The sequence below is a fragment of the Tiliqua scincoides genome, chromosome 5 (assembly GCF_035046505.1).
Source record: "Tiliqua scincoides isolate rTilSci1 chromosome 5, rTilSci1.hap2, whole genome shotgun sequence".
In the NCBI taxonomy this organism is placed as follows: domain Eukaryota; kingdom Metazoa; phylum Chordata; class Lepidosauria; order Squamata; family Scincidae; genus Tiliqua; species Tiliqua scincoides.
Genome location: NC_089825.1, coordinates 25,463,253 through 25,486,979, shown reverse-complemented (window position 1 = coordinate 25,486,979; position 23,727 = coordinate 25,463,253). Strand labels below are relative to the sequence as shown.

General features: G+C 41.2%; 1 protein-coding gene across 3 annotated transcripts in view; it reads right to left on the bottom strand.

The window, feature by feature from the left end:
- Positions 1-23,727, bottom strand: part of CDK14 (cyclin dependent kinase 14) — a 348,112-nt gene that overhangs the window by 234,418 nt on the left and 89,967 nt on the right. For 2 of the 3 annotated variants that reach the window (XM_066628515.1, XM_066628516.1), the window contains 3 exons: positions 19,118-19,363; positions 9,191-9,285; positions 1,997-2,076 (listed from right to left, as the gene is read on the bottom strand). In XM_066628515.1, coding sequence (XP_066484612.1) covers positions 1,997-2,076; positions 9,191-9,285; positions 19,118-19,363 — 421 coding nt within the window. The remainder of the gene's footprint in view (positions 1-1,996; positions 2,077-9,190; positions 9,286-19,117; positions 19,364-23,727) is intronic. The other variant, XM_066628517.1, reaches the window with a different exon arrangement.

Below are 23,727 nucleotides of genomic sequence, written 5' to 3'. Positions count from 1 at the left end.
TTCTCCCAGAGTCTCATAAATAACTATATGGCTCCCTGTTTGAAAAAATTTAACAATCTACCTAACACTAACATCAGGCTGCCACTTCATGGATGCTGGGCAGTGTGGTGGTTTCCACAGATGCTGGCAACATTACTGGGAAGGCTGCACCAGCATGTCATTGCTGGGACTCTGTCAACATTGTGTCAACTTTACTGAGTCAGTACAACACAGGATTAATACAGGATTGAGACATAAACCAATATCGAGCGGGGGGGCATTCTCCACAGTATGCTATTTAGGCTGTAGGGGGTCTGAAAAAGTAGCACAATAGTGCTGACATTGAATAACGAAAAAATTGTTTTCAGAGAATTGAGGCATGAGCCCCGCGATGACCACGTGACCAGCAGTGGTCATCACATATGGGATCTGGCATTGGCCTGAATGTCGCTAAGGGGCACACACCTGTATTGACTTTCTGCATGAAAAACAGAATAATGAGTTAATGAGTTGTGGATTTGATGATTAGATTGTAAGGGATAGAGATTATTCTGGAACAACCATTTGAAAAGGGTTATTGGAGATACTGTATAACATATATATGGGTCAAAATTTAATTATTAAGACATAAAGCTGTAAGTAATTAGAACAGTGATTGTCCACATTTTTTGTCTTGTGGCACACTGACAAGGTGCTAAAATTGTCAAGGCACATCATCCATTTTTTGACAACTGACAAGGCACACCATGCTGTTGGTGGGGGGGGGCTCACATCCCCCAGTGGTTCTACTAATAAATGACCTTCTCCAAACTCTCACAGCACACCTGCAGACCACTCATGGCATACCAGTGTGCCATGGCACACTGGTTGAAAATGGCTGAATTAGAATATTTGACTTTGCCCATGCTATACTATTAGAGGTTCTTTTATCTGTACTCTTTATATATTTTCTAACATTGTTTTTCTTTTCATTGTATTGTGTGTTACGTTTATCTTCCATTTTTTCTTTTATTATTATAATAAAGACACTTTATAAAAAGAAATCATTTTTGTTCCTCATATGCTTCCCACAGACAGACTCACAAACTGTATGCACATATGTATTTACTTTTTATTACATAAGTATTCAGATCTCTAAAATAAATTTAGGACACAATCCTAACCAGGTTACTCAGAAGTAAGTCCTATTGTGTTCAATGGGACTTACTCCCAGGAAAGTGAGGTTAGGATTTTAGCCTTGGGTACTTCCCTGTGTGCATTAATTGCACCTACTTTTTGTTAAATGCAGAGAACTGTGAAACCAGCCTTGGAATGTTACTATTTGGGCTTATATCTTTAGCTTAGATCGGCTCTTTTGGCTTATCATCAGAAAACAAGTTCTGCTTTAAATAATGCTGATCTTCCCTTCTCTCTATATAGCATATCTAAAAACCCCAAACTTTTTGGGTTTTTTGTCTTCTTCTATTTCACAGAGTGTGAAACAACCTGTTCTACTGAAAAATTCTACAACCTGTTTTTTTTTTTGTCTTCTTCTATTTCACAGAGTGTGAAACAACTATTTCACAGATTATCTCCCGACACTGACCTTTTCTGACCTTCTAATTTTTGTGTGCAGCTTTGGTTAACGTATAAGGCATCATTCAAGGAAGGTAGCCAAGTTAATGTTATCCTCCTTTTGGGTGCTACTTCATAGCACACAGCTCTGCTAACATAATATCCTCAATGTGTACTCCCACTGGCGTTTCTGCACCTCCACAAACGCATACACTGTCATATACTCTTGACACCCGTTCTTATATAAGCCAATAATACAGAAGCACAGATTTGTTTTTTTCATGCAACTCCCACACAGCAGTGTGGTTTTGATTTGTAAGTAGCAATCCTCCTCCTACAGGGAACATAACCATACAATTTGAGAAACCTGAGGTTCTCCGGCATCAAGAAGTTGAAAAGAGGATACATGTAATTACAAAGAAGGGGGGGGGGGCAAAGGCAATCATTAAAGAAGCAAGCGTACCTTCCCTGATGGCTGTAAAAGGGGTGCCTTCCTCCTCTTGAAGTCTAATAACCTTCAGTGCCACTAGTTTGCCATTTACCCTGGGATTAAACAGAACAAAAAACAAAACATTGTTAAGACTAAAAAGTTATTTTGATAATAGCATTTTGTGACTTCACCCATCACATGGACACACAAGAAATTTCACAACATTCACATCCATGCGAAATCCAAGATTTGTTTTCTATGAAGTAGTCTCAGGCTATTAACCCACCTTTAGTATACAATTAAAACAGTTTTTGATAAAGCACAGAATGTTCTTCAGTGATTTAGAAAGATTTCTCCAAATCTTGCCGAAAGATTCTATTTAGGCCCTTCCTAGCCTCATCAAAAAATGTCCTTCATAAAACTACTGAATTAGGAAGGAAAAATATTAGCAATGCCATAGGATTTTCTGGTGGAACTGGACTACAGTTTAGAGTACACTCTGATTAACTTTAAGAGTATAACATCCATACACAAAGATGTTAAAATATGATTCCCCCCCACCCAGTAAGTGATCACTGTAATAGACATCCTTCCTCTTATCTTGGTATAGACCAGAGGCCGCAAATTTTTTAGCACCAGGACCCACTTTTCAGAGTGACAATCTGTTGGGACACACCAGGAATGATGTCATTAACCTGGAAGTGATGCCATGGCAGGAAGTTACATCATCAAGCAGGAAAATTTTTAGCACCCCATTCAACAAAATCAAATCTAAGTAAATTAGGAGTTTACAATAAGTATATGTTTAAAATGTATTTAAAATAAATGCTGATCTGTTTTTTAAAAATTCCCCAAACATCTCAAAGGCTGAAATCCTATCTATACCGGATTTCAGAGAGAGAGAGAGAGAGAGAGAGAGAGAGAGAGAGAGAGAGAGAGTAGCCTGTTAAAAGTACAGATCTGTAACATTTTCCCATATGCAGTCACATGCCATGGTAGCATCAAGTCTAATATATTAAAAACAAAATACACATTGAAATGAATGGGAATCCACTTAAAACTGACTTACAATCCACCTAGTGGGTCCCGACCCACAGCGTGAGAAACCCTGGTATAGACCATTCAAGTGTTTTTTTTATCCTTCCTAATTTGTACTTAATACTTATGTTGTCCTCATAAGGAGAGCTTCTTTTAACAGGAAACAAGTTATTCAATCAAGATTTTAGGTAGCAGAAAACAAATTTGTCTCAGTTAAAAGCAATATCGGCATGCATTTTGCTTTTCCAGCTGTTTCCACTAAGGCAATTCTAAATTCTCTCATGCTTCATGAAATACACAGATGTGACTATGATGGTATTTCTTTACAACCAACCAAGAAAAATTTCATGTGATGAAAATTAGCTACACAGCCTAATATGCCTATACATTTATCCAGATGATAATCTGATCTATTCTTCCCGACACACACATATCACTCAAACAAATTTACTTCATCTTTGACTCCTAAATTCCAAAGTTACAGAGGGTTTTTTAAAAAAATTTAAGAGCAAAACACTGTGACGGAATGAGCATGACAAAAAATGTTGTCACCTCTCACAACAGTCTGGACTAATTAATACTACATTATTTTGATCTTCTTCCCAAACAAAATTACCAGAAGTCTTCACATTTCCACTATTCGAATTTCTCACATCTATAGCAACCTTCATTTCTCTGGCCATCTACGTCAAACCTCATCCCTCTCTCAACACAGCCACCAAAAGCATCATCTTTATTCAGTCAAACCCCTCCACCCCCCAGTACTCATTTCCTGACCAAAGCATGTCAAATGACCAAAGCAAGTTCTCCACAACCTTACTCTGTCCTCATATTTCCTGTCCCTGATTTTTGCTTGCTGCTCCAGCATCATCTTCCAATTTATCAAAGGTCTCCTGATCCCCAAAACAACTTAAACTTTTCTCCCCTCTATTTCCAATATGACTGGAACCATATTTTCTATATAAACCATATTTATGTAACATCACTTCTCCCTGCCTTTTCATATTCTTCCACAAGACCACCTTTGATATAATCAAATACTGAAATTATGTGCAATTAAATTCAATGCATATTTTCTCACTATTACTCTTTCTTCCCTATCATCTTATTCTTCTTTGCTTCTCATAAGAACAGCCCCCCTGGAACAGGCCGTAGGCCCATCTAGTCCAGCTTCCAGCATCTTACATCGGCCCACCAAATTCTCTTATTTCAAATTTTAGATTACAAGCTCCTGTCCTTAGGCACAGTAACAGTAGCACTACTACTACTACTAGGTTGCAAGTGGCCCCAGGGCCGGGGTTTGGGCACCCCTGCTCTATATGATAAAGGGGCCTACCACCTGTTGTACTTTACCTCAGATATACAAGGGTATCATTTAATGTAGAATGGATTTTGCTTGGCCTCCACAGCAGCCATTTTAAAAGCTACATAGGGACATGTACCCATTAAACAATTCTCAAGATAGTAAAGGACAGATAGCGGCAAGGTACAGTGACAGAAATACACAGCCTTTGTAGACCTCAGTACTCCACAGAATCTGAATACAAGATAAAGAAGAAACCATTCTTTATGCACATAGATAGGGATAAATGCTGTCTAGTATATCAAAAGTAATATTACTAGAATATAGATTATGTTGGGTGGAGATGATAGATTTGAACAGTGCAAGTTAAACTGTAACTGTTTTAAAAATGACCAGGCTAAGCTACAAATCAGTAAGTTCCTGGTTCAAATCTCACCCTGACATGAACCCACTAGATAGACATTAGGCAATTCCTTCCTTCTAAACCACAGTACTCATCTGCAATACTACTCATTTACCTTAGAGAGTTGTTGTATGGATTACAAGAAAATAATACAGTGGAGTATTCTGTATGCTTGAAAGCATTCTCAAACGCCAAGTATAATTATCAAAACAATTGATTGAGTTGATATTGGACAGCAGCCATATAGAGAAGGTCCTATTAACCACTATGCTAGAACACAAAGCAACAGCCAAACTGGAATCACTGCTAAAGCTTTATCACATTGTACTATTGCCTATTTTGCTTCTTGCCCCAGAGTTCTTTATAATTTCATGTAGCTCATAGCAGAAGCTGCTCCTACAGTAATAACAGCAGTAGAGAAGATCACTGGATTGGTTGTTCAGGGTGCAGAAATTTTACCTATATACTGTAAAATATTTGAGAAGGGGATCTGGATAGAACAAAAGGGGTTAAAGGATGTACACACATACATGTATGTGAAGGGGGGAATCATGGAATGTGCCCAAAGACATGTAAATGAGGACAGAAGAAAAAGCATAATGAGATGTATGTGCCAGTACGCAATACAAATTTTAAAAAATCACAAAGCAATGTGTACTTCTTTACTGCTACAAAAATTATTTACAAATAAAAATCACACCTCAACACACTCCACCTCTTTCCTACCTCTTCTCTCTATATGTACTGTACTCTGTTACAAGTTATGCTTTAAAAGTTCTGGATTAATGGAAGTCTCAGCCTGGCCCTTTTCTATGGATTAGCGCCAACCATTGTCACCCAGAGATATGGAAGATGTGATGAGAGGAATATAAACAGTCAGCAGCCAGTGCTAAAGTATGTTAATTGATAACAAGAAACATTTAAGGCCTGCTATGTACTTTCAGCTACAACACCTCTATGCAAGTGTCAAGATTAAAACTTTATCTGTTCCTAAGCATTTATAAACTCTATTCAGGAAATGAAGATCTATATTGATTTCAAATTAATGCTTATTGATTTCAAATTAATGCTAATGTTCACTTTCTTCATTGTGCTGACAGATAGGAAGACATTTCACATTTTAAAAGCAAACAGAAGGAAAAAGCATCTGTGGCTTTATCACAAGCTTTTCTCTCAGCTCTCATGTGCCCTGGTCATGTAGTCTTTGATCACTGCTAAATTTTGGCCACGTCAATCATTGCAGAAACAAGACACTAAACAAACAGTTAATATATTTTAATGACAGTTTTAGCCTACTGCCACACACACCACGCTATGTGGTGCTAAGTGGCATATCAGACTTATTTTAGCCACCTAAACTATGAAATATTTTATTTAACAATGAAAACAGTCTCCTCAGCATTATTTCTAATATAATGCACTACACTGAAAGTTGGGCCTTTCAGTCACTTATTTTGAAGCCATCTCAGGGGACAAGTCTAGATCTGAGGATTACTACTTACATTTTTTTAAAGTTACAGTCTCAAATTGACAAGAGCAGGTTCAATTTGCTCCAAGAGCCAAGGTTCAATCATTTAAATTAGCTCTGGAATATGATCTTCAGATTTTGTATAAATTAGTAGCATAGTGCAATGTGATATGCAGATGAAAGCTATGAGACCACACTGTTAAATGAAAGATTAAGATTTTTAAATGGAAGACAACAGATGGCTGGATAAATTCATGCAGATTGCAAAAAGTCTATGCGGGACAGCAATGTTGTGTTTAATTTTAAGGGTAGAAAAGTCTTCATACATCAATTCTCCCCCTTCCTTCTTTTGCACAAATTCAGCTATTATCCCCAGGACTGGCTCTCACACTTTCCATGCCACATATTCAATATATGTGGTGGACAAACAAATGAGCATCAACCTTCCCCCCCCCCCCAACACTCCTCATAATGTTGTGGCATGAATTATGTGCATACAGCCACCTGTATATTAGGTATTAGATTCTGTTCAAGCAGTCAGTTTTGCCTTTATCTTATTGCAAGTTTGTGCCATCACTTAGCAATCATAAATACTTAGAACTGTGCTGTCTAAATCCAATCAAACTGACTTCCTTATCAGACACGACACTTTCACCAAAAAGTAAACAAATTAGCAGAGTGAAGTAGCAGTGGGGCTTGTTGCATATAAGACATCTTTGCAAGATGTCATCTTGGAGGGGAGGGCCCCACCACCACTATCTGCCTCCTCCAGCCTGCTTCAAATAACACCCCTCCAGTCAGCACTTTTGATTTTCTTCCCACTTGCTGAGAGCAAAGCACTGGGATAGCAGCAGTTCCCTTCTACCTCCAGCAGTGCTGAGGAAAGAAAGGGGGGGAGGTGTCATGGGTGCCACCACCTCCTGGCTATACCTGCCCATTTGGCAGCAGCTGCAGGGAGAGGCAAGGAAGAGCAATCCCTCCCCTCACCTTTCCTTTCTGTGCCATCTCCTTGCTCATTCTCCTGTGGAACTTTTCTAAAATGAACAGAAATGTAGAGCATGCTGGGCTCTTCTTCATTTTAAAGACCACACACACATGGAAGACAAGCAAAGAGATGGCACAGAAGAGAAGGGGTGGATTGTTGTGCCCTCTCTCTGCACAGACAGCAAGGAGGTAGTGGCAGTGACAGTACCTGCCCTCCCAGCTTCTCAATCATCTTGTTTACTCTCAGGAAGAGGATTAAAGTGCCACCTAGAGGGGTTTCATTTGCAGCAAGCTGGAGGAGGGTGAAAGACAAATAGGAGGTCATTAATTCACCACCTGCCCTCCAAGGCACTGCTTGACGCAATGTATTTGTGTTGCATCACCTCTGAGTCAGTCCTGCTGACAAGTACAGGTTGTGTCTTGGCATCCTCAACTTCCATTCCAAGAACCCCCAAAGATGCCAAAAATCATGTTAAATGAAAATAGTTAAATAAAACAATGCCCCTTTATTCAAAGGATTAAAAACAGCCTTGCTTACCATTGTAATGCAGGACAGCAGTAGCAGGCAAGGTAATCAATCAATCACTTAGTTTCAGTTCACTCCGAGGCAAGTGACCCCTCCCTTCCCCCTGGAGCACATGAAAGAATGCAAAGCGGAGATGATAATCACAGAACAGAGGAGTTGCTTGCTTTGGAGTGAACTGAAATTAAGCTGTTCTAAGCCCCTGGTGAGTTTGATTAATTGCTTACCTACCTGCTCCTGCTCTCCTGCATTACAATGGCAAGTGAGTAAAGGGACCTTTTTCCTTTAATTCAGGGGTCTCCAAACTCTGGCCCTGGGGCCATATGTGGCCTGCGGCAAGCCACTATCCGGCCCGCGGCCAGCCTCTTGTCCCCTGAAAGCTTCTGGCCCACTTGGCCAAACGTGACAGGAACTATGCTCTGGTTGTGTATGGAGGGTGTTCTAAGGGCCAGAGAGGTTGAATGAATGAGCCCATTCATTCATTTATTCACTTATCTAAGTTCTATCTCTAATTTATTTATATAAATTTTATATTCAAATTCTTTTTCTGGCCCTCAATACGGTGCCAGGTATTTGATGCGGCCCTCTGGCCAAAAAGTTTGGAGACCCCTGCTTTAATTTAAAGGGCCCTTTTCATCATGTTGAGATAAAACCTTTTTATGAAAAATCCATGGATATTTAGTTTAGTATTTAGACATAGTGGAAATGGAAAAGGTGCAAAAGAGAGCGACTAAGATGATTACGGGGCTGGGGCACCTTCCTTATGAGGAAAGGCTACGGCGTTTGGGCCTCTTCAGCCTAGAAAAGAGACGCCTGAGGGGGGACATGATTGAGACATACAAAATTATGTAGGGGATGGACAGAGTGGATAGGGAGATGCTCTTTACACTCTCACATAATACCAGAACCAGGGGACATCCACTAAAATTGAGTGTTGGGCGGGTTAGGACAGACAAAAGAAAATATTTCTTTACTCAGCGCGTGGTCGGTCTGTGGAACTCCTTGCCGCAGGATGTGGTGCTGGCGTCTAGCCTAGACGCCTTTAAAAGGGGATTGGACGAGTTTCTGGAGGAAAAATCCATTATGGGGTACAAGCCATGATGTGTATGCGCAACCTCCTGATTTTAGGAATGGGTTAAGTCAGAATGCCAGATGTAGGGGAGGGCACCAGGATGAGGTCTCTTGTTATCTGGTGTGCTCCCTGGGGCATTTGGTGGGCTGCTGTGAGATACAGGAAGCTGGACTAGATGGGCCTATGGCCTGATCCAGTGGGGCTGTTCTTATGTTCTTAGTTTATACCTGCATTACTGAACAGAAACATTACATTTTGATTGACTTAAAACCCGTGTATTTTGTCAACTATGACCAAGTTGTACAATTATGATCTACAACTTACTCATACTTTATAATACTTCAATACCTCTACAATATATTCAAAATTAGTAGAACTACTTATGAATTAACAGATCTTAGTTTTAAGCATGCACATATGAGAAAACTATACTTACTTGCTTTTGCCTTTATATACTGTGGCATAAGAACCTTCCCCAAGCTTTTCCAGTTTTTCATAAGAGTCTGCTTTTCCAAACTTGGGACTAGTTGGCTATGTAGGAAAAACAGAAAGAGGGTAAAAATTTCAACACTTACACACTAATATTAATTGCGTTCAACCAGCCATGGAGACCAAATGCTATTACCAAAACTAATGAGTTTATACTTCAAACATTTAATGTTTTATATTGTCATCCACTAAGGGCAATGGTTAAGAATATCCATCTAAACGTCACTCAGCAGTCCAGATGGTCACTGCCTATTTCAACCATATTCCTGTATCAGTATAGGCATCTGAAAGATTCAGTTCAAGGAACAGTGAAATTTGGATTTGTTGCAAACGCAAATAATTAAACAGCTGCACCAGGTATTTTGATTTTGCAGATTATTAATTATTAACAGTATTTATATACCACTTTTCAACTCAAAGTTTGCCCTGGGCGTGGGGCTGGGGAAGTCCACCGCTGCCCGATCGCCCTAGGAGGCTTCAGTTGGGCCAGAACAGTCTCACCACAGGTCCAGTGGACCCACATTGAGCCAAATTCACGGATACAAAATTCATGGATAGGTAGCCTCAATCTGTATTAAAGCTGAGTGCAACAAACAGTAACAGTGTCACTAACATGCCTAAATAAATAGTTTGTGTACTGTACCTTGGTCAACACCACATCACAACAATCTTTCTGTAAGGTCTTCTTAGTACAATGGTTCTCAAAATCCTAATCTGATGTTGAGACAATGGTAAGTATTTTTGGTGGCGGTGCCAGCGTGATCATGGCGCCAGTGCAATCAAGGGGCTTTTTAACCCATTTCTCGGTTGCAAGCACAAAAATATTTCAGCATTTTTTGCCTTTAGTCAAGAATGAAAGATTTCAGTTTATCTTAAACTCTTAAACTATTATCAACTGCACAACTGCAGTTTCTCAATTACAATGGGTCCTACTCAGCCACATTAAATTGAAACATAGCTACAAGCTTAGGTAGCTGTATGCAAAGAACAGCTAGTATACAGGCATCAGTCAGCAAACACCAGCCTCCACAACATCAGAGTTGAGGAGGCTGGAGTTATTAGCTGATTTTTGAAAATACAGAAAAAATCTTTCAAGGTGCCCCCATGTCTAGACTTCCTCAGAACATGAGGGCTGGTTATAAAGAACATGCTGGCTCTTAGCTGTGGCAGTACCATGCTGAACAATTTTCTATACTTCAACCATAGGGTGTCTCACCAGGTGCCAAATAACCTAGTTGAAAGCACAGAATTTTATGGGCTTGGAGTCCTATCCTTATGATAGGCAGCAAGCTGTTTTCTGGTAAGATGCATGCACTGCCTGGCAGTTACTACATCCACGTTTCAGACTGTAAATCCTTTAGTCTTAAACACAAGAGAAATTAGTTAAGAACTACCAGCACCTTCTCAAAATTCACTTTTTTTTTGGTGCAGTTTCATCCATGAAGCTTCTCAGAACCCATCATTCAGGCTTAGGATGTGAACCTTGTGGAATTGTGCACTAAAACTCCCTGTATTCTGGAACTCCCTTTATATTAATTTGGCAAAAAAAAAAAAGTGAGGACCTTCTAAAGGCAATGCTAATTTATTCTGGACAAGCATTTTTTGTCTTAGCATCTATGCTTGCTTGTTAAAGTCCATGGATATACTTCATATACCTGAAATATATTTTAACTGATGATTCTTATGAAGCATTGTGCTAGTTTTATAAAAGGTTGCTTCACATCCTGTGTACTACTCAACTGGCAATTTTTTTCCCATTGTAACTTTTAATGTGACAGAGATAACAACTAGCCCTAGGCTACAGTCATTCATAGCTGAGGTGAGTCTTGGAAGCAAGGAGAGAAAAATTTGATCACTAAATCAGTAGTAAAACTCCACAGGTATCACTCAAAGTGACAGGGTATAAAAGATATTGTAAAGACGCACCAATACTATCAAAATCATGCTACAAGCAAAGTTTTCATATAAACCATACTAAAGTATGTTTTTAGGGTGCAATACTGAAAAGCTCTATAGCAGGGGTGCTCAATAGGTGGATCGTGATCTACCGGTAGATCACAAGGCAAAATGAGTAGATCGCGGAGTGCCGAGCCCCCCTTCAGGTGCCTCTGGGAGGAAACGCCGGGCTAGGCATTTGTGTGGCTAGGATTGCAGCCTCACAGCCTAATCCTAGGCATGTCTACTCAGGAGTAAGTCCTGTTATACTCAGTGGGGCTCAAGGTACACCAACATACATTGTACACATAAATGTTATATGTTATGATGGCGCGAACATTGTAAAAAAAAACTCTGGTAGATCTCCGGGCCTTGCTGGGTTCCAAAGTAGCTCTCGAGCCAAAAAAGTGTGAGCACCCCTGCTCTATAGAGAATCAGTCTATGTTCTTTTCGCTTTTATATATGTAAACAAAAAGATTCTGTAATATAATTGAGGAACTGATTGAGGAGCTGTGCCTTTCAGGGCCCGCTCAGTTGGGCTAATTCTTGAATCCTCACTGCCATCAATGGTGTCCAGTGCTCCATTAGGGGATATATAAGGGGGTCGTGATGGGCCAGTGCAGAGCTTTGCCCCAGGGCCCTCAGCAACCTGGTACCAGAAATGATCTCCCCAACCCTAAAGCACAGTTGGCTCAAGCAGACAAATTCTATTCACTATGTTCTGACGAGACTTTTTCTCTCAGCCGACTCTTCTATGGCTCTTGGAAACCACTGTGTTCGACCTGCAACAGACCATATGAGTTTTTACTTTTTAAAAATTTATCAAAATATGTACTTCTGTATATCTAGGGAGTGTCCCAAGTATATAGAAATTACTATCTTGTCTATTGGTGGTCCCATTTCACATACAAATTGATAGACACTTAACCAGTGGGGTTTATATAAAATGATGATTGATTGATAGTATCTAAGGCAGTGTTTCTCAACATTTGTCCTCCATTGTATCACTTCACCTGGTCCACCTACTCAAAGTGCCACCGGAAGTAACTGGCAATTACATCATTGCCAGTTAATTCTGGGTTTGGAGGCCAGATGCGACATGACAAACATCAGTAAGAGGCTCAGTGTGAATGGGAGGGCTTTTCTGAGTGCTAAAAAGCATGTCCTGGAGCCTCCTGTCGCTATGTGTTGTGTCATGTTCCTGATTTCGCTGCTGGGCGACAGTTGTCCAACAGTCCCACAAGTACCACCAGACACCACCTCAAGTACCTCTGGTGGTACCCGTACCACTGGTTGAGAAACACTAATCTAAGGGCTTTTGGCATCTCCAATCACCATTCTCTAAATGAACTGGTAAATAACTTTGTACAAAGAAGTATACATTAATGTCCCTTGTACAAGATCACTTGTTATTCTAACAACATCTAATCACCTGTAATTCTCACAGGGTTAATGAAAAGGGAGGTTCTTTTTTACCACCTCAAAATCCATGGTTATGGAGGTTTAGCACAGAGGAGTCAAACATAAGGCCCGGGGATTGGATGTGGCCCGTGGAAGCTTTTTATCTGGCCCTCAGGTTCTCCGCTGCTGAGCAGTGCTGAGGTGTTACTGTTGAAAGGGTGGCTCGCATGATAATCGGGTTCTGCTATATCTTGAAATATGATCAAGATTTGCATATCTTCTCTTCTGTCATTTGCAGCAAATGTGTTCCTAAGTGAGAAAAAGTGCTTATTTCTTGTTATGACCTATTTAATGACATCATTTCTTGCCTAATGACATCACTTCCGGCCCTCAGTAGACGTCATAAATGCTGCTTGGCCCACTGCATGAAATGAATATTCATTTAGGTTTAGGAGGTAGACGAGTCACATACATTGCCTTGGATGGTGTATAAAACGTGAAAATATAAACTAGTGTCTGATTACAAGACAATAGCAGTTATTCCAAATCAGCAATATACCTTATCTACATGCTTTAGATTTGCCCCAACCTCTTTTTTGCATTCGTCAAACCGATTTTCAACAAGGGGTTCAGGTAACTGGCTCAAAATGGTAGCTGATCCAGAATCCAAAATGGTGGCTGTTGCCCCTGGACTTGAATCAAGAGAAGACTCGAGCACCTCTACTGAAGAGCTGAGGCCAACTGGGGTTTCTGAGTCGTGGGGATTCATGAGTAGTGTTTCCCATTACAAGGGGAAACCCCCCAAAACATGTATAGTAACTGTGCACTTTCTGCATCTGAAAACCATGAAGTGCCCCAAAGTCTGTCTCTGAGGTAAAACAAACCCCCTCCCCAGCCACACACTCTGAGAGCACAGACAAGATTGATGGAATGTTACCTCAGAAACATTTAACACTGTGCTGTTTCTTTCCACACAAAGAAGAACACAAAAATACAGGTGGCTTGCATAGCTGTGAATCATGCATACACATTTAAATGGCTTCTTTTGTTGGTTAAGTACTGAAAGACCATCTTGGACCCATTTGTTCTAAGCAACCAAAGAAGCCACTTCCTTCTGTATGTATCGCTCACAACTGACACTGAGAGAGTACATTTTCTACTTCAATATTAGAGTACAAAAACTATTTAAGAGACACCATTGTGAAGTAAAAGTTGTGCACCTTTCACTTCAGAAAATAACCAAGGGGAGCAGGGACTGAGCAAAAGGGTTGGAAGAGAGCTAGTTTGTTTGAGCAGAAGGACTTTAAAAGGAGATAACGGAACAATTCCTAACATAAAGGAAACAAGAGCTTCACAGACAGGCTGCTGCTCTCTGTCAAAGGCAGAAACCTGACTGAGAATAATGGTGCTGTTCCTCCCTCTTCTGACATGTGACATCTTTCAGCAGACCTCTAAAGTTCAAGAACAGGAGAATTCTCTGTCTTCAATTCAAGAGTGGTGCACCTATTTACCTTTGAGCAAGAGTTTACTATAGTCTTACTAAGAACCATTACATTCCCCAAGAAGTTTCCAGTGTCTAAAGTTACAGAAAATAAATTCTAAACACAAACACACACACACACACCACTCAGGGAACCGTAGAAACTGAACTGTAAAGACTGTCCACCTAATTTTGTTAGTGAATCCACCAATCCCTGAGGAAATGGCTCAAGCAAAGGATTATTTTTTTAAAAGAAAAGCAAACCAAAACATACATGATGAAGGGCCCAATCCTATCCAACTTTCCAGCACTGGTGCAGTCACAATGCAGCCCCAAGGTAAGGGAACAAATGTTCCCATACCTTGAGGAGGTCTCTGTGACTGTTCTACCTGGAGATACCAAGGATTGAAGCTGTCACATGCAAAGCATGTGCTCCATCACTGAGCCAGAGCTCTTTCCAAGTTTTTAGCATAAAACTAAAAGATAAATTCAGGAGACTAGGAATTGACTAACGTCTGTTCTTGGAGTGTGCAGTGAATAGCATGGCCAGAATCCCCAAAGCCCATTTACCCATACAAAGCATTTGTATACTATAGAGGAGAATGGGTGCTGCCAAGTGTCCCTTATTGTGGGAGCTTTTTGTACCTCATGAGGTGCTGCTTTAAAAAGGGGCCTTCAATATTTTGGAGGAGAGCTTTCCAAGAAAGCTTTTCCAAATTTGGGAAAAAGATGCTTCCCTGGGAAAAATTACAGGTCTATTAGTAATCCTTTCATATGCTTTGAGAGTTGGTTTATGAAACATTCATATGAATATGTTCAACACGAAATAAAGGCAAGCTTAGAACTAGAAATTGTTTAGTCTACAGCAGGGGTGCTCAATACGTGGACCGCGATCAACCGGTTGATCACGAGGCAAAATGAGTCAATTGCGGGGACACTGCGAAGGGCGGCGGGGGAGAGGAAGGTGCGGCGTGGGAGCAAGCGAGTGAGCGCGACACCCGTCCGCGAGCCCCTCCTCCATGTGAGCATGAGGCGAGGAGGTTGATGCCCCCGCCCGCCCACCGCCTGGGAGTCTCGGAGCAGCACCCTCGGCCCAGCCCACCTCCCCACCGGCGGCGGCTCCCAGGTGCGGAGCCCGGACCTACAGAAATGGCGTCAAACGCGGCCGAGAGGAAGATCCTCCTCACCGAGCTCCAGGAGGTAGGGAGCGGCCGCCCTGCCTGCCTGTCTGCCTGCCTGCACCCTCCTCCCCAGGCCCCTCCTCGCCTGCCTGCCACTCTCAGCTCCCCACTGCAGCTGCTGCTCCTGGGCAGGGCCCTGGTAGGCAGTGGGGCTTGCTCCCAGGGAAGGGTGGACTGCAGCCCGAGCCCGATCCTAGGCATTTCTACTCAGGTGTAACGCCCATTGTACTCAATGGGGCTTACTCCCAGGTAAGTGTGGCTAGGATTGCAGCCTCACAGCCTAATCCTAGGCATGTCTACTCAGGAGTAAGTCCTGTTATACTCAGTGGGGCTCAAGGTACACCAACATACATTATACACATAAATGTTATATGTTATGATGGCGCGAACATTGTAAAAAAACTCTGGTAGATCTCCAGGCCTTGCTGGATTTCAAAGTAGCTCTCAAGCCAAAAAAGTGTGAGCACCCCTGGTCTACAGGATATTAAATTTCAATATATAATTCTATGGAGTTAAGTAACATGCTCACAATGCCCCTGTAAAATAATTTTAGCGCACAAAAGTGAAGACCTCTTGTGTTCAAGAGAATCAATTTCACAGTAACAAAAAGAAAATCACAAAAGAAAGCTTAAATAAAGATCCCCTTATGCTCCATTCAAACTAATTTTTAAGTACTTTTTTTACACAGCTAGGGTGCAATCCTAACCCACTTTCCAGCACTAACATAAGGGCAATGTAGCTCTAAGGAAACAAGTATTCCCTTGAGTATTCCCTTGAGGAGGCCTCTGTGAGTGCCACCCAACTGCAGGATGCAGCACATGCCCCATTGGCACAGCTATGCCAGTGTTGGAAAGTTGGTTAGGATTTGGGCCCTAGTAAACTGAAAAATAAAGTACAGGTATGTTCAGGAGACCTCTGTTTTGCTTTCATTCTGTCTGTGAAGAATCCAAGCCATCCTATTATATCTTAGTATATTACTATATATTATACCTTAGTTGACTAGTAACTTTTTGAGAGGATTGTAACTCTTTAAGGGAGTGCTATTCAAACTGGGGCGTCGCGACGCCCCAGCCTGAGGGCCCTGGTCTCTGCCCCCTTAAGGGGCGGGGGCAGCCTAGAGGCGGGGGGAAGGCAGCAGCATGATCCCCAGGATCGCGCTGCTCAGGGGGCTGCAGGGGCTTGGGTGCGCTTACCCAAGCCTCCTGCAGCCTCCCTGGGGTGCAGTGAGCCCGGCGCGACTTCTGGCAGGGCTCCCCGCAGCAGGGAAAGTGGATGCAGAGCAATTGCGCCCTGCCCCCGCTAAAGCTGAAGTGGAGCCCTGCCTCCCCCCCCCCCGCCCCTGAAAAGGCTTACTGGCTCTCAAACTCTCCCAGAGAGTTTGAGAACCACTGCTTTAAGGGTATATTATAGGTAGAAAAGCTTTTAGGAGAAAATGCGACAATGTCTTATCTAATGCCGCTTTTGTATAAGCAGGCATCTCTCCAAGAGTTCAAGAGGTAGGTAGCAAGTCAATCTTTCCTTCAAGGTAGAAACTAAACACATTATATACTAAAAAAAATGAATCAACTGCAAACAAATAGAAGGATGAATAAAAAAGGAGGGAGGAAAAGAACAGAAAGTGTTATGGAAACATTTTATTATACAGCAGTGTAACAAAGACTTAATCCCTACTTTTGGGTTATCTCCATGCCAACTAGAAATATTCTTTGCATTTTTGTAGAACCTGCTCTTTATTTTTCTCAAAGGTCACATCACTGTGTTGTTATGCTACAACAGAAAATAAAATGAAGTCTTCACACAACATAATTTGGCCAGTCACCATTGGGACAAACTGTCAGTACACCCATCCTATAAAGTGCATGACATTTATCACTCTCCCTTGAAAATGTCATACTACATTACGAAAACTAATGTAAACGTTCTGAGCTTTGTCTATTTCAAGGTTTTCACATAAAGTACTGTCTAGATTCAATTTTTCCCAAACTGTAGGTTGGGACCCAGTTACAAGCCAATTTTTGGTGGGTCACGAAAAGTTTTTGAAACATTAAAAAAAAACTTTGCAAGCACTCTTGCCCAGTGTGCGGAAGAAAATCATTCGCAGATATGAGGTAATCTTTATTCTCCCAAATAAAAATTTCACATTTTCTAATTTTCTCTAGTAATTGGCATGCCATATGTGTGTGAGTCCAGTTTCAGCCTTCTGTCTGGTCTGGAAGTCTTGGAAGGTCTGACAGTCCCCAGGATTGTGCTGCTGCCAGGGACTGGAGAGTTTATTTATTTACATCTTGTTCTCCAGTCTTCTGGGTACCCTGTAATGACTGTAAAGGTTTGGGGAAACTGTCCTTTAACTCCATTTCTACGGAGAATCTAGCAAATGTCTACACCAGCCATTTTCAACCACTGTGCTGTGGCACACTGGTGTGCCGTCACTAGTCTGCAGGTGTGCCACAGGAGTTGGGGGGGAGGGTCATTTATTAGTAAGGCCATTGGGGAATGTGAGCCCCCCACCAACAGCATGGTGTGCTTTGTCAATTATCAAAAAACTGATGGTGTGCCTTGATAATTTTAGTATCTTGTCAGTGTGCTGTGAGATGAAAAAAGTTGAAAATCCCTGGTCTATACCAATGGTTTCCAAAGTCCTTCTAAGGAGGAGAGAACCACATGAGTATTTGCTGGGGCATAGGGATAACAGCAAGTGATCCAGGATTGTGCTGCTGCCCAGGACTGGAGAGTTTTTTTATTTACTTCCAGCCAGCATTGGAGTCCTGGGAGGTTTGGGGAGCCCTCAGTAGGGCTCCCCGAGCCTCTGTAATTGTGGGGGCGGGGATAAAAAATGGGGACTTCCGGTTTTCGTCACAAAAACAGAAATGCCCCTTTCTTCTTTTATCACATTGTAAAGGCTTGAGGAGCCCTGTGGAGTGCTCCCCAGACCCCCCAAATTCATAGGGCTCCAGCGCTAGCTGGATGTAAGTTTTAAAAAACCCTGGCATTAGCACAATCCTGGGGACTGCACTGCTGCCTTTCCCCTCCCTGCCCCTTAAAGGGGCAGGGATAAGTGCTTCTCTGGCTGGTGGGTCATGACCCACCAGTTTGAGATCCACTAGTCTACACACACATGCTATATGTAAGGAATCTATCAGACTCAAGAGTACAGGACCCTAGTGTTAATAATGTACTATTATTAAATATTATTTTTTCTAGTCTTTTTTTTTTTTTTTGTCTAATGGGTTGTGATAGATTGTTGTTTTTAAAAGCAGGTCCCGGTGCTAAAAAGTTTGGGAAGCACTGGTCTAGATGCCTGCTTAATCATAGCACCCCATTCAACAGTTCTCAATGCTTCACAAGAAAGTCTCCGCTTTCAGAAAGCAATAGCTTTTAAATATTTGCTTTGGAATTTTTATTTTATGTAAAGCCACTTCTTGTTTCATTTTTAATAGAATGGTGGCATACGTTTTTAATACAATCCAGTCCCTAAAGTTGCATCTATGATACCTTTGTAAGAAATCCCAAGAGAAAACTGGCTCAACAGATTAATGACTAGTTGGGAAAAATGCCCAAGTTAGTTTTAGAACAGTCTGCCATGAGAAAAATATGGATAGCATGTAAAATGGTACAGATGATGTCACTCAAAAGCTTCCTACCATAGTTAACATAGTTACAAAAAACAGAAGGAATAACTTCAACTATCTGAGGGTTGCACTTATCTTTGAGGCCAGAAATTCTCATAAGTAGAGCAGGAAGGTAATGACATTTTTAAATATAAACACACTCTAAGAAGACAGCTTTATATAAATCTCCTTTGCTATTTAAGGATCCCAAATATTTGGAATTTGGTTGGGGAATTTACTGGAGATAAATGCAGCATGTCTGGACTTACAGAGCTAGGGCTGGAATGCCTTCTGATTTTAGGAGATTCCTTCCCTGTAGATGAAGTCTTGAAGTTAATGCAGGCATTGTTCTCTGAATGGACCCTTTTCACTTGATTATTTGGCTTTTCAAATGGATCAAAAGTGCTCTGTGTCCTCTGAACCCTGACTTTTTTATCCTCTGGAATTGTGTCCAGGGGCTTGATCACAGAATCCGTTCCTTGGCAGTTCCGTGTAGACATCTTTGTGACACATATCTAAGGAGCAAAAGGCAAAAAAACAAACAAACAAACAAAAAGACTGTTACTATGACTAAAATACCATTGCTCAGGACCAAACTAGGCTTTATGAGGGAAACCTGCCAGTTCCCAACCCAATTTTATAGCTAATGCAGTGGCTAGAGATACACTTGCAAGGGATAATCAGAAATTGGGAGGACAGTGCTTAACCCTCGTGCCTCCCACCAGCGCATCAGTTATCCCTTGTCGGTGCTATATAGGTGGGTCTTTTTTTTTAAGTGCATGTCCTCCTATAGTGCATTTATTGGGAGGGGGGCAACCATAGAAGGGAATAAGCTAGTACGGGATTAACAGAAGGGAATAAGAAGGGAATAGGCAGGCAAAGAAGGTAATAAGCTGATTGGCAGGTCATCTCTTGTATTCCACACACACCCCGCTCTGAAGTTCCTGTGATAGCAGCAAAAGTGAGATTGAAACATGTTTGCCAAAACATCATCCAGTTGGCTCCCCCTGTGTTCCATTAATTCAATATTAACAGAACATGGAAATATCATACATTCTGAAACTTTTATAAGAACTTACACATTCTAGAACAATACATTTATTTATAAAAATACATATTACTTTAAAACACACAGAAGGTATCACAACATAAATTTAAAAACCATTAAAATATTAAGAAGTACAGACTTAGAAGTCTTGATCAAAGCCTTATGTAAAAGTCAGCATTGTTTTTAACAATGACACATCACCAAGTCCTACCACTCAGTCACCGATATCGGCTGCAAAGTATTGATTTCCATTTGTTTAAAATTGGATGAGGCCAAATTAAATAAATGATGCCAATTTACAGACACCCTGTTGTACCATGCATCATATAATTGAGTTGTAAAGCAATGAACACACAGTATAATTACTAAGAAAATCAAACTAGTAAATCCATATCCTAGCACTGCTGCTCTGGCGGCCAATGTACAATAGCTCAATGAAGAATGTCAATTCAAAGTCCTCATTGATCCAGGAATCTGTTTCTGTCTCATGACCCAGTCTTGCTTGTTGGCAACCTTCAGTCTCGAAAGACTATGGTATCGCGCTCTGAATGGTGGTTCTGGAACAGCATCTAGTGTGGCTGAAAAGGCCAATTCAGGAGTGACAATCCCTTCCACACTGGGAGCAAGTGCAGTCTGTCCCTGGTCTGTTTCCCTGGCTAGATTCATGTAATTGTGTCATTCATTCACCGAATGCGTCTTTTCAGTGAAAGGTGAGCAGCTGCAAAATCATGCTAGAAGAGGATCCAAAAATTCAAAGTGAAATGATTCATTCCAACGTGATGCTTTCATGTATAAATCTAGCAACATTAACAGTTTCTAAATGCAAATCATCCCCTACAGCAGTGCTACTCATAGTGATGGTCCATGAGCCACCGGCTGCAGGGCTGCAGCAAATTTCCAGGAAATAAACAGTTTAAATTTAAAAACTCCTTGCTTCATATCCATATATCATTATGCACATGCTCCCATTGTTTTTATTTATAGCCTTCCCCTCTTCTAGGATCAAACACATGTTTTTGCCAAAAAGTTCTCAAGATTCCTCACTTTCTCACCTGTGTTTTTCATAGTACCAGGCCCTGGCACATTGGGGGGGAAAACTGTCACTCTGCACATCAGATAGCTTGAAAAGCACTGCCCTATAGTTCCCATCCTTGTTTCATCACTTACAATCCAATTTATTTCAATTGCTTTCAGGCAGCAGCAAACTTCATTAAAGCTATAGTATAGCATGCTAGCTCTAAACCAGATGTCCTATAGATCCCAAATAGTGTTCACAGCAACTGAGAGGACCCTAGACAAGCATCCCCAAAACTGCTGATATGTTCTCCCATGGGTCAATAATTTAGTATGTTGCATACAAAAGCCACTAATTCATTCCCGATAAGACAGGACTGAGAAACTCATAGAGAGCTAGCATGCTAGCTCTAAACCAGACGTCCTATAGATCCCAAATAGTGTTCACAGCAACTGAGAAATTAACCCAGATAAATGCTAATTGTCCAAATGCCAAGTTATAACTTACAGATAGCCAATGTCATGCAACTTTCCATCTTAGCTCTGTTTATACTGACAATATACTTAAAAGTCTAGCCTCAGAAATAAGTAAGAGATATAGGCAAATGTGCATTTCATACAACTTTGTGTGTTTTCTTTTGTATTTACATACATTAATTAGTAAGTGAAGTGGTATGGAGAGAAAGTGTTAAAAGGTAACAAAATACAAGGAGAATATGAAGAATTGGATCTTAAGGTGTTCTTCTATAAGCAGAAGGCACTTCCACTTTTTCAAAGGGGGGGGGATTTCACTGATCTCCCATATGCCATATTCTGTCCTCTTCTGGGGATCTCCTGGAAATGCATTTTAGGAGGCTTCAGAGGAAGGGGAAACTCATTTCATGAGCAGACTTCCACTCATGAAATCCAGGTCTTTAAGGACATCAAGCTCTCCTTCCCCTGAGCACGGCTGCCTTTGTTCAAAGCATGGCATCTCTGCTTAAAAAGGACCACAGAACTAGGAACAAGTGTTTGGGAAGACACAACTAAACATACACAGCACTAGGTTAGATGGACCAATTTCTTCTGCCACTATAGGCTGTGATGGTGAATCACCTGCATGAAAACACTAGCTCTTTTAAATACATAAGCACTGTTATGTATTTGGAAAGTATATTTCTCACCTTAGAATGTTAGGGCCCAATCCTATCCAACTTTTCAGCTCCAATGTAGCCACAGTGCAGCCCTGTGGTAAGGGAACACATGTTCCCATACCCTGAGAATGCCCCAGAGACTGCTCCTCCACCAAATGATGCATCATACACCCCACTGGCACAACTGTACCAGCACAGGAAAATTGGATAGGATTGGGCCCTTAGTCCTTTTGTTTATATGAAAAATGACTGTAGAAGGGAAAGTAAAATGTTTACATTGCAAGTGTACCTTAAAAGTATTTCGCAAACAATACAGTACACAAACAGGGTCATGATTAGCCTTCTATAGAAGCTAGGTTGCAGTTTACTCCGGAGAATACAGTATGTTTTTCCTCAAAGAAATTAAACTTTCAGATAGTTTAGTTACTGTCACTTTTGCCTTTCTCTGTAATAGGAACAGTTTAGGACGAGATATCCTAAGTAAGAGTGTCTCTTTCATATGTCAGCAGATTAGAAATCCTAAAAGGAAATTTAACAGACATGACAAGCAGCCATGAACCAATATTTTCAATCTTTTTTGAGAATCAATGGAAAAGTAAAGTGAATCACACTATTGGCTTAAAGATTTTCTCTATAGATAAATTCAAAGTTATGAAATAGTAGACATCTGCTACAATGAATATACTGAAAATCTTTAGCCAAAAGAGTATTGCTCCCAACCCAGAAAGACATGCGTAAGATGCTGCTGCTGGGCAAAGCTGGCAATATTCTGTGTCTCAATGAGTTGTCAAAAGGTCCCCAAGCCAAGGGCTGCTTGCACAAGAGCAAACTTCATTCCAACACTGTCCTGACAGGGCACTGTTTAGATAGCCATTAGACCAGGGTGGCAATATTTACGGCAGGGGTGTCAAGCTCATTTCAAACAAAGGGCTGAAGTTAGCATTCATAGTGCCTGCTGAGGGTTGGCAGCAACATCATTAAGAAGAAAGTGAAATCAATAAGCAGATGATGGCGGGAAATAAGCACTTTGTTCTCACATAGAAACTCATTAGTTGCAAATGATGGAAGAGAAAATGTGCAAATCTTGTTTATATTTTTAAGATATGAGAAAGCCCAATTACAACGTGGGGCCAGATAAACTGCTTTTGGGGACAGCATTCAGCTCATGGGCCATATGTTTGTCACCTTTGATTTAGGGGGATCTGGAAATGCCGTTGTACTTGCAAACATAAGGATTGGTGCACTTGTCATAAAATGCCTGTATATATCACTCCTGTATATATCACTTCCCACCTTACATATCTTCACTAACTCCCTGCTTGTTTCCTGATGCAGCACAAGTTCCTTGTCTTTATCTTCAAAGTCCACCATGGCCTTGCCTCTCCCTACCTCTCAGGCCTCATCCCATTTCACAATTGACCACAATCTCTGGTCTTCCAGCTCCGCACCTGCAATCATCTGAGGGTCTCCTACTGCCTCAAACAATTAGGTTCTTTTTCGCTTGCTTCCCTTCATGTGTGGGACTGTCACTTCTTTCAAATTCCTTCTTAAAATGTGCCTTTTCCACAGTCTCTGGCACTACAGTTCAGCCCTGTTTACCCCTGCCTTCATCTCCCTTCTCTCTCTCCATTGTTTCCCTTATGACAATAGCTAACTTGGACACATACACCACCAGGAAGAAAAA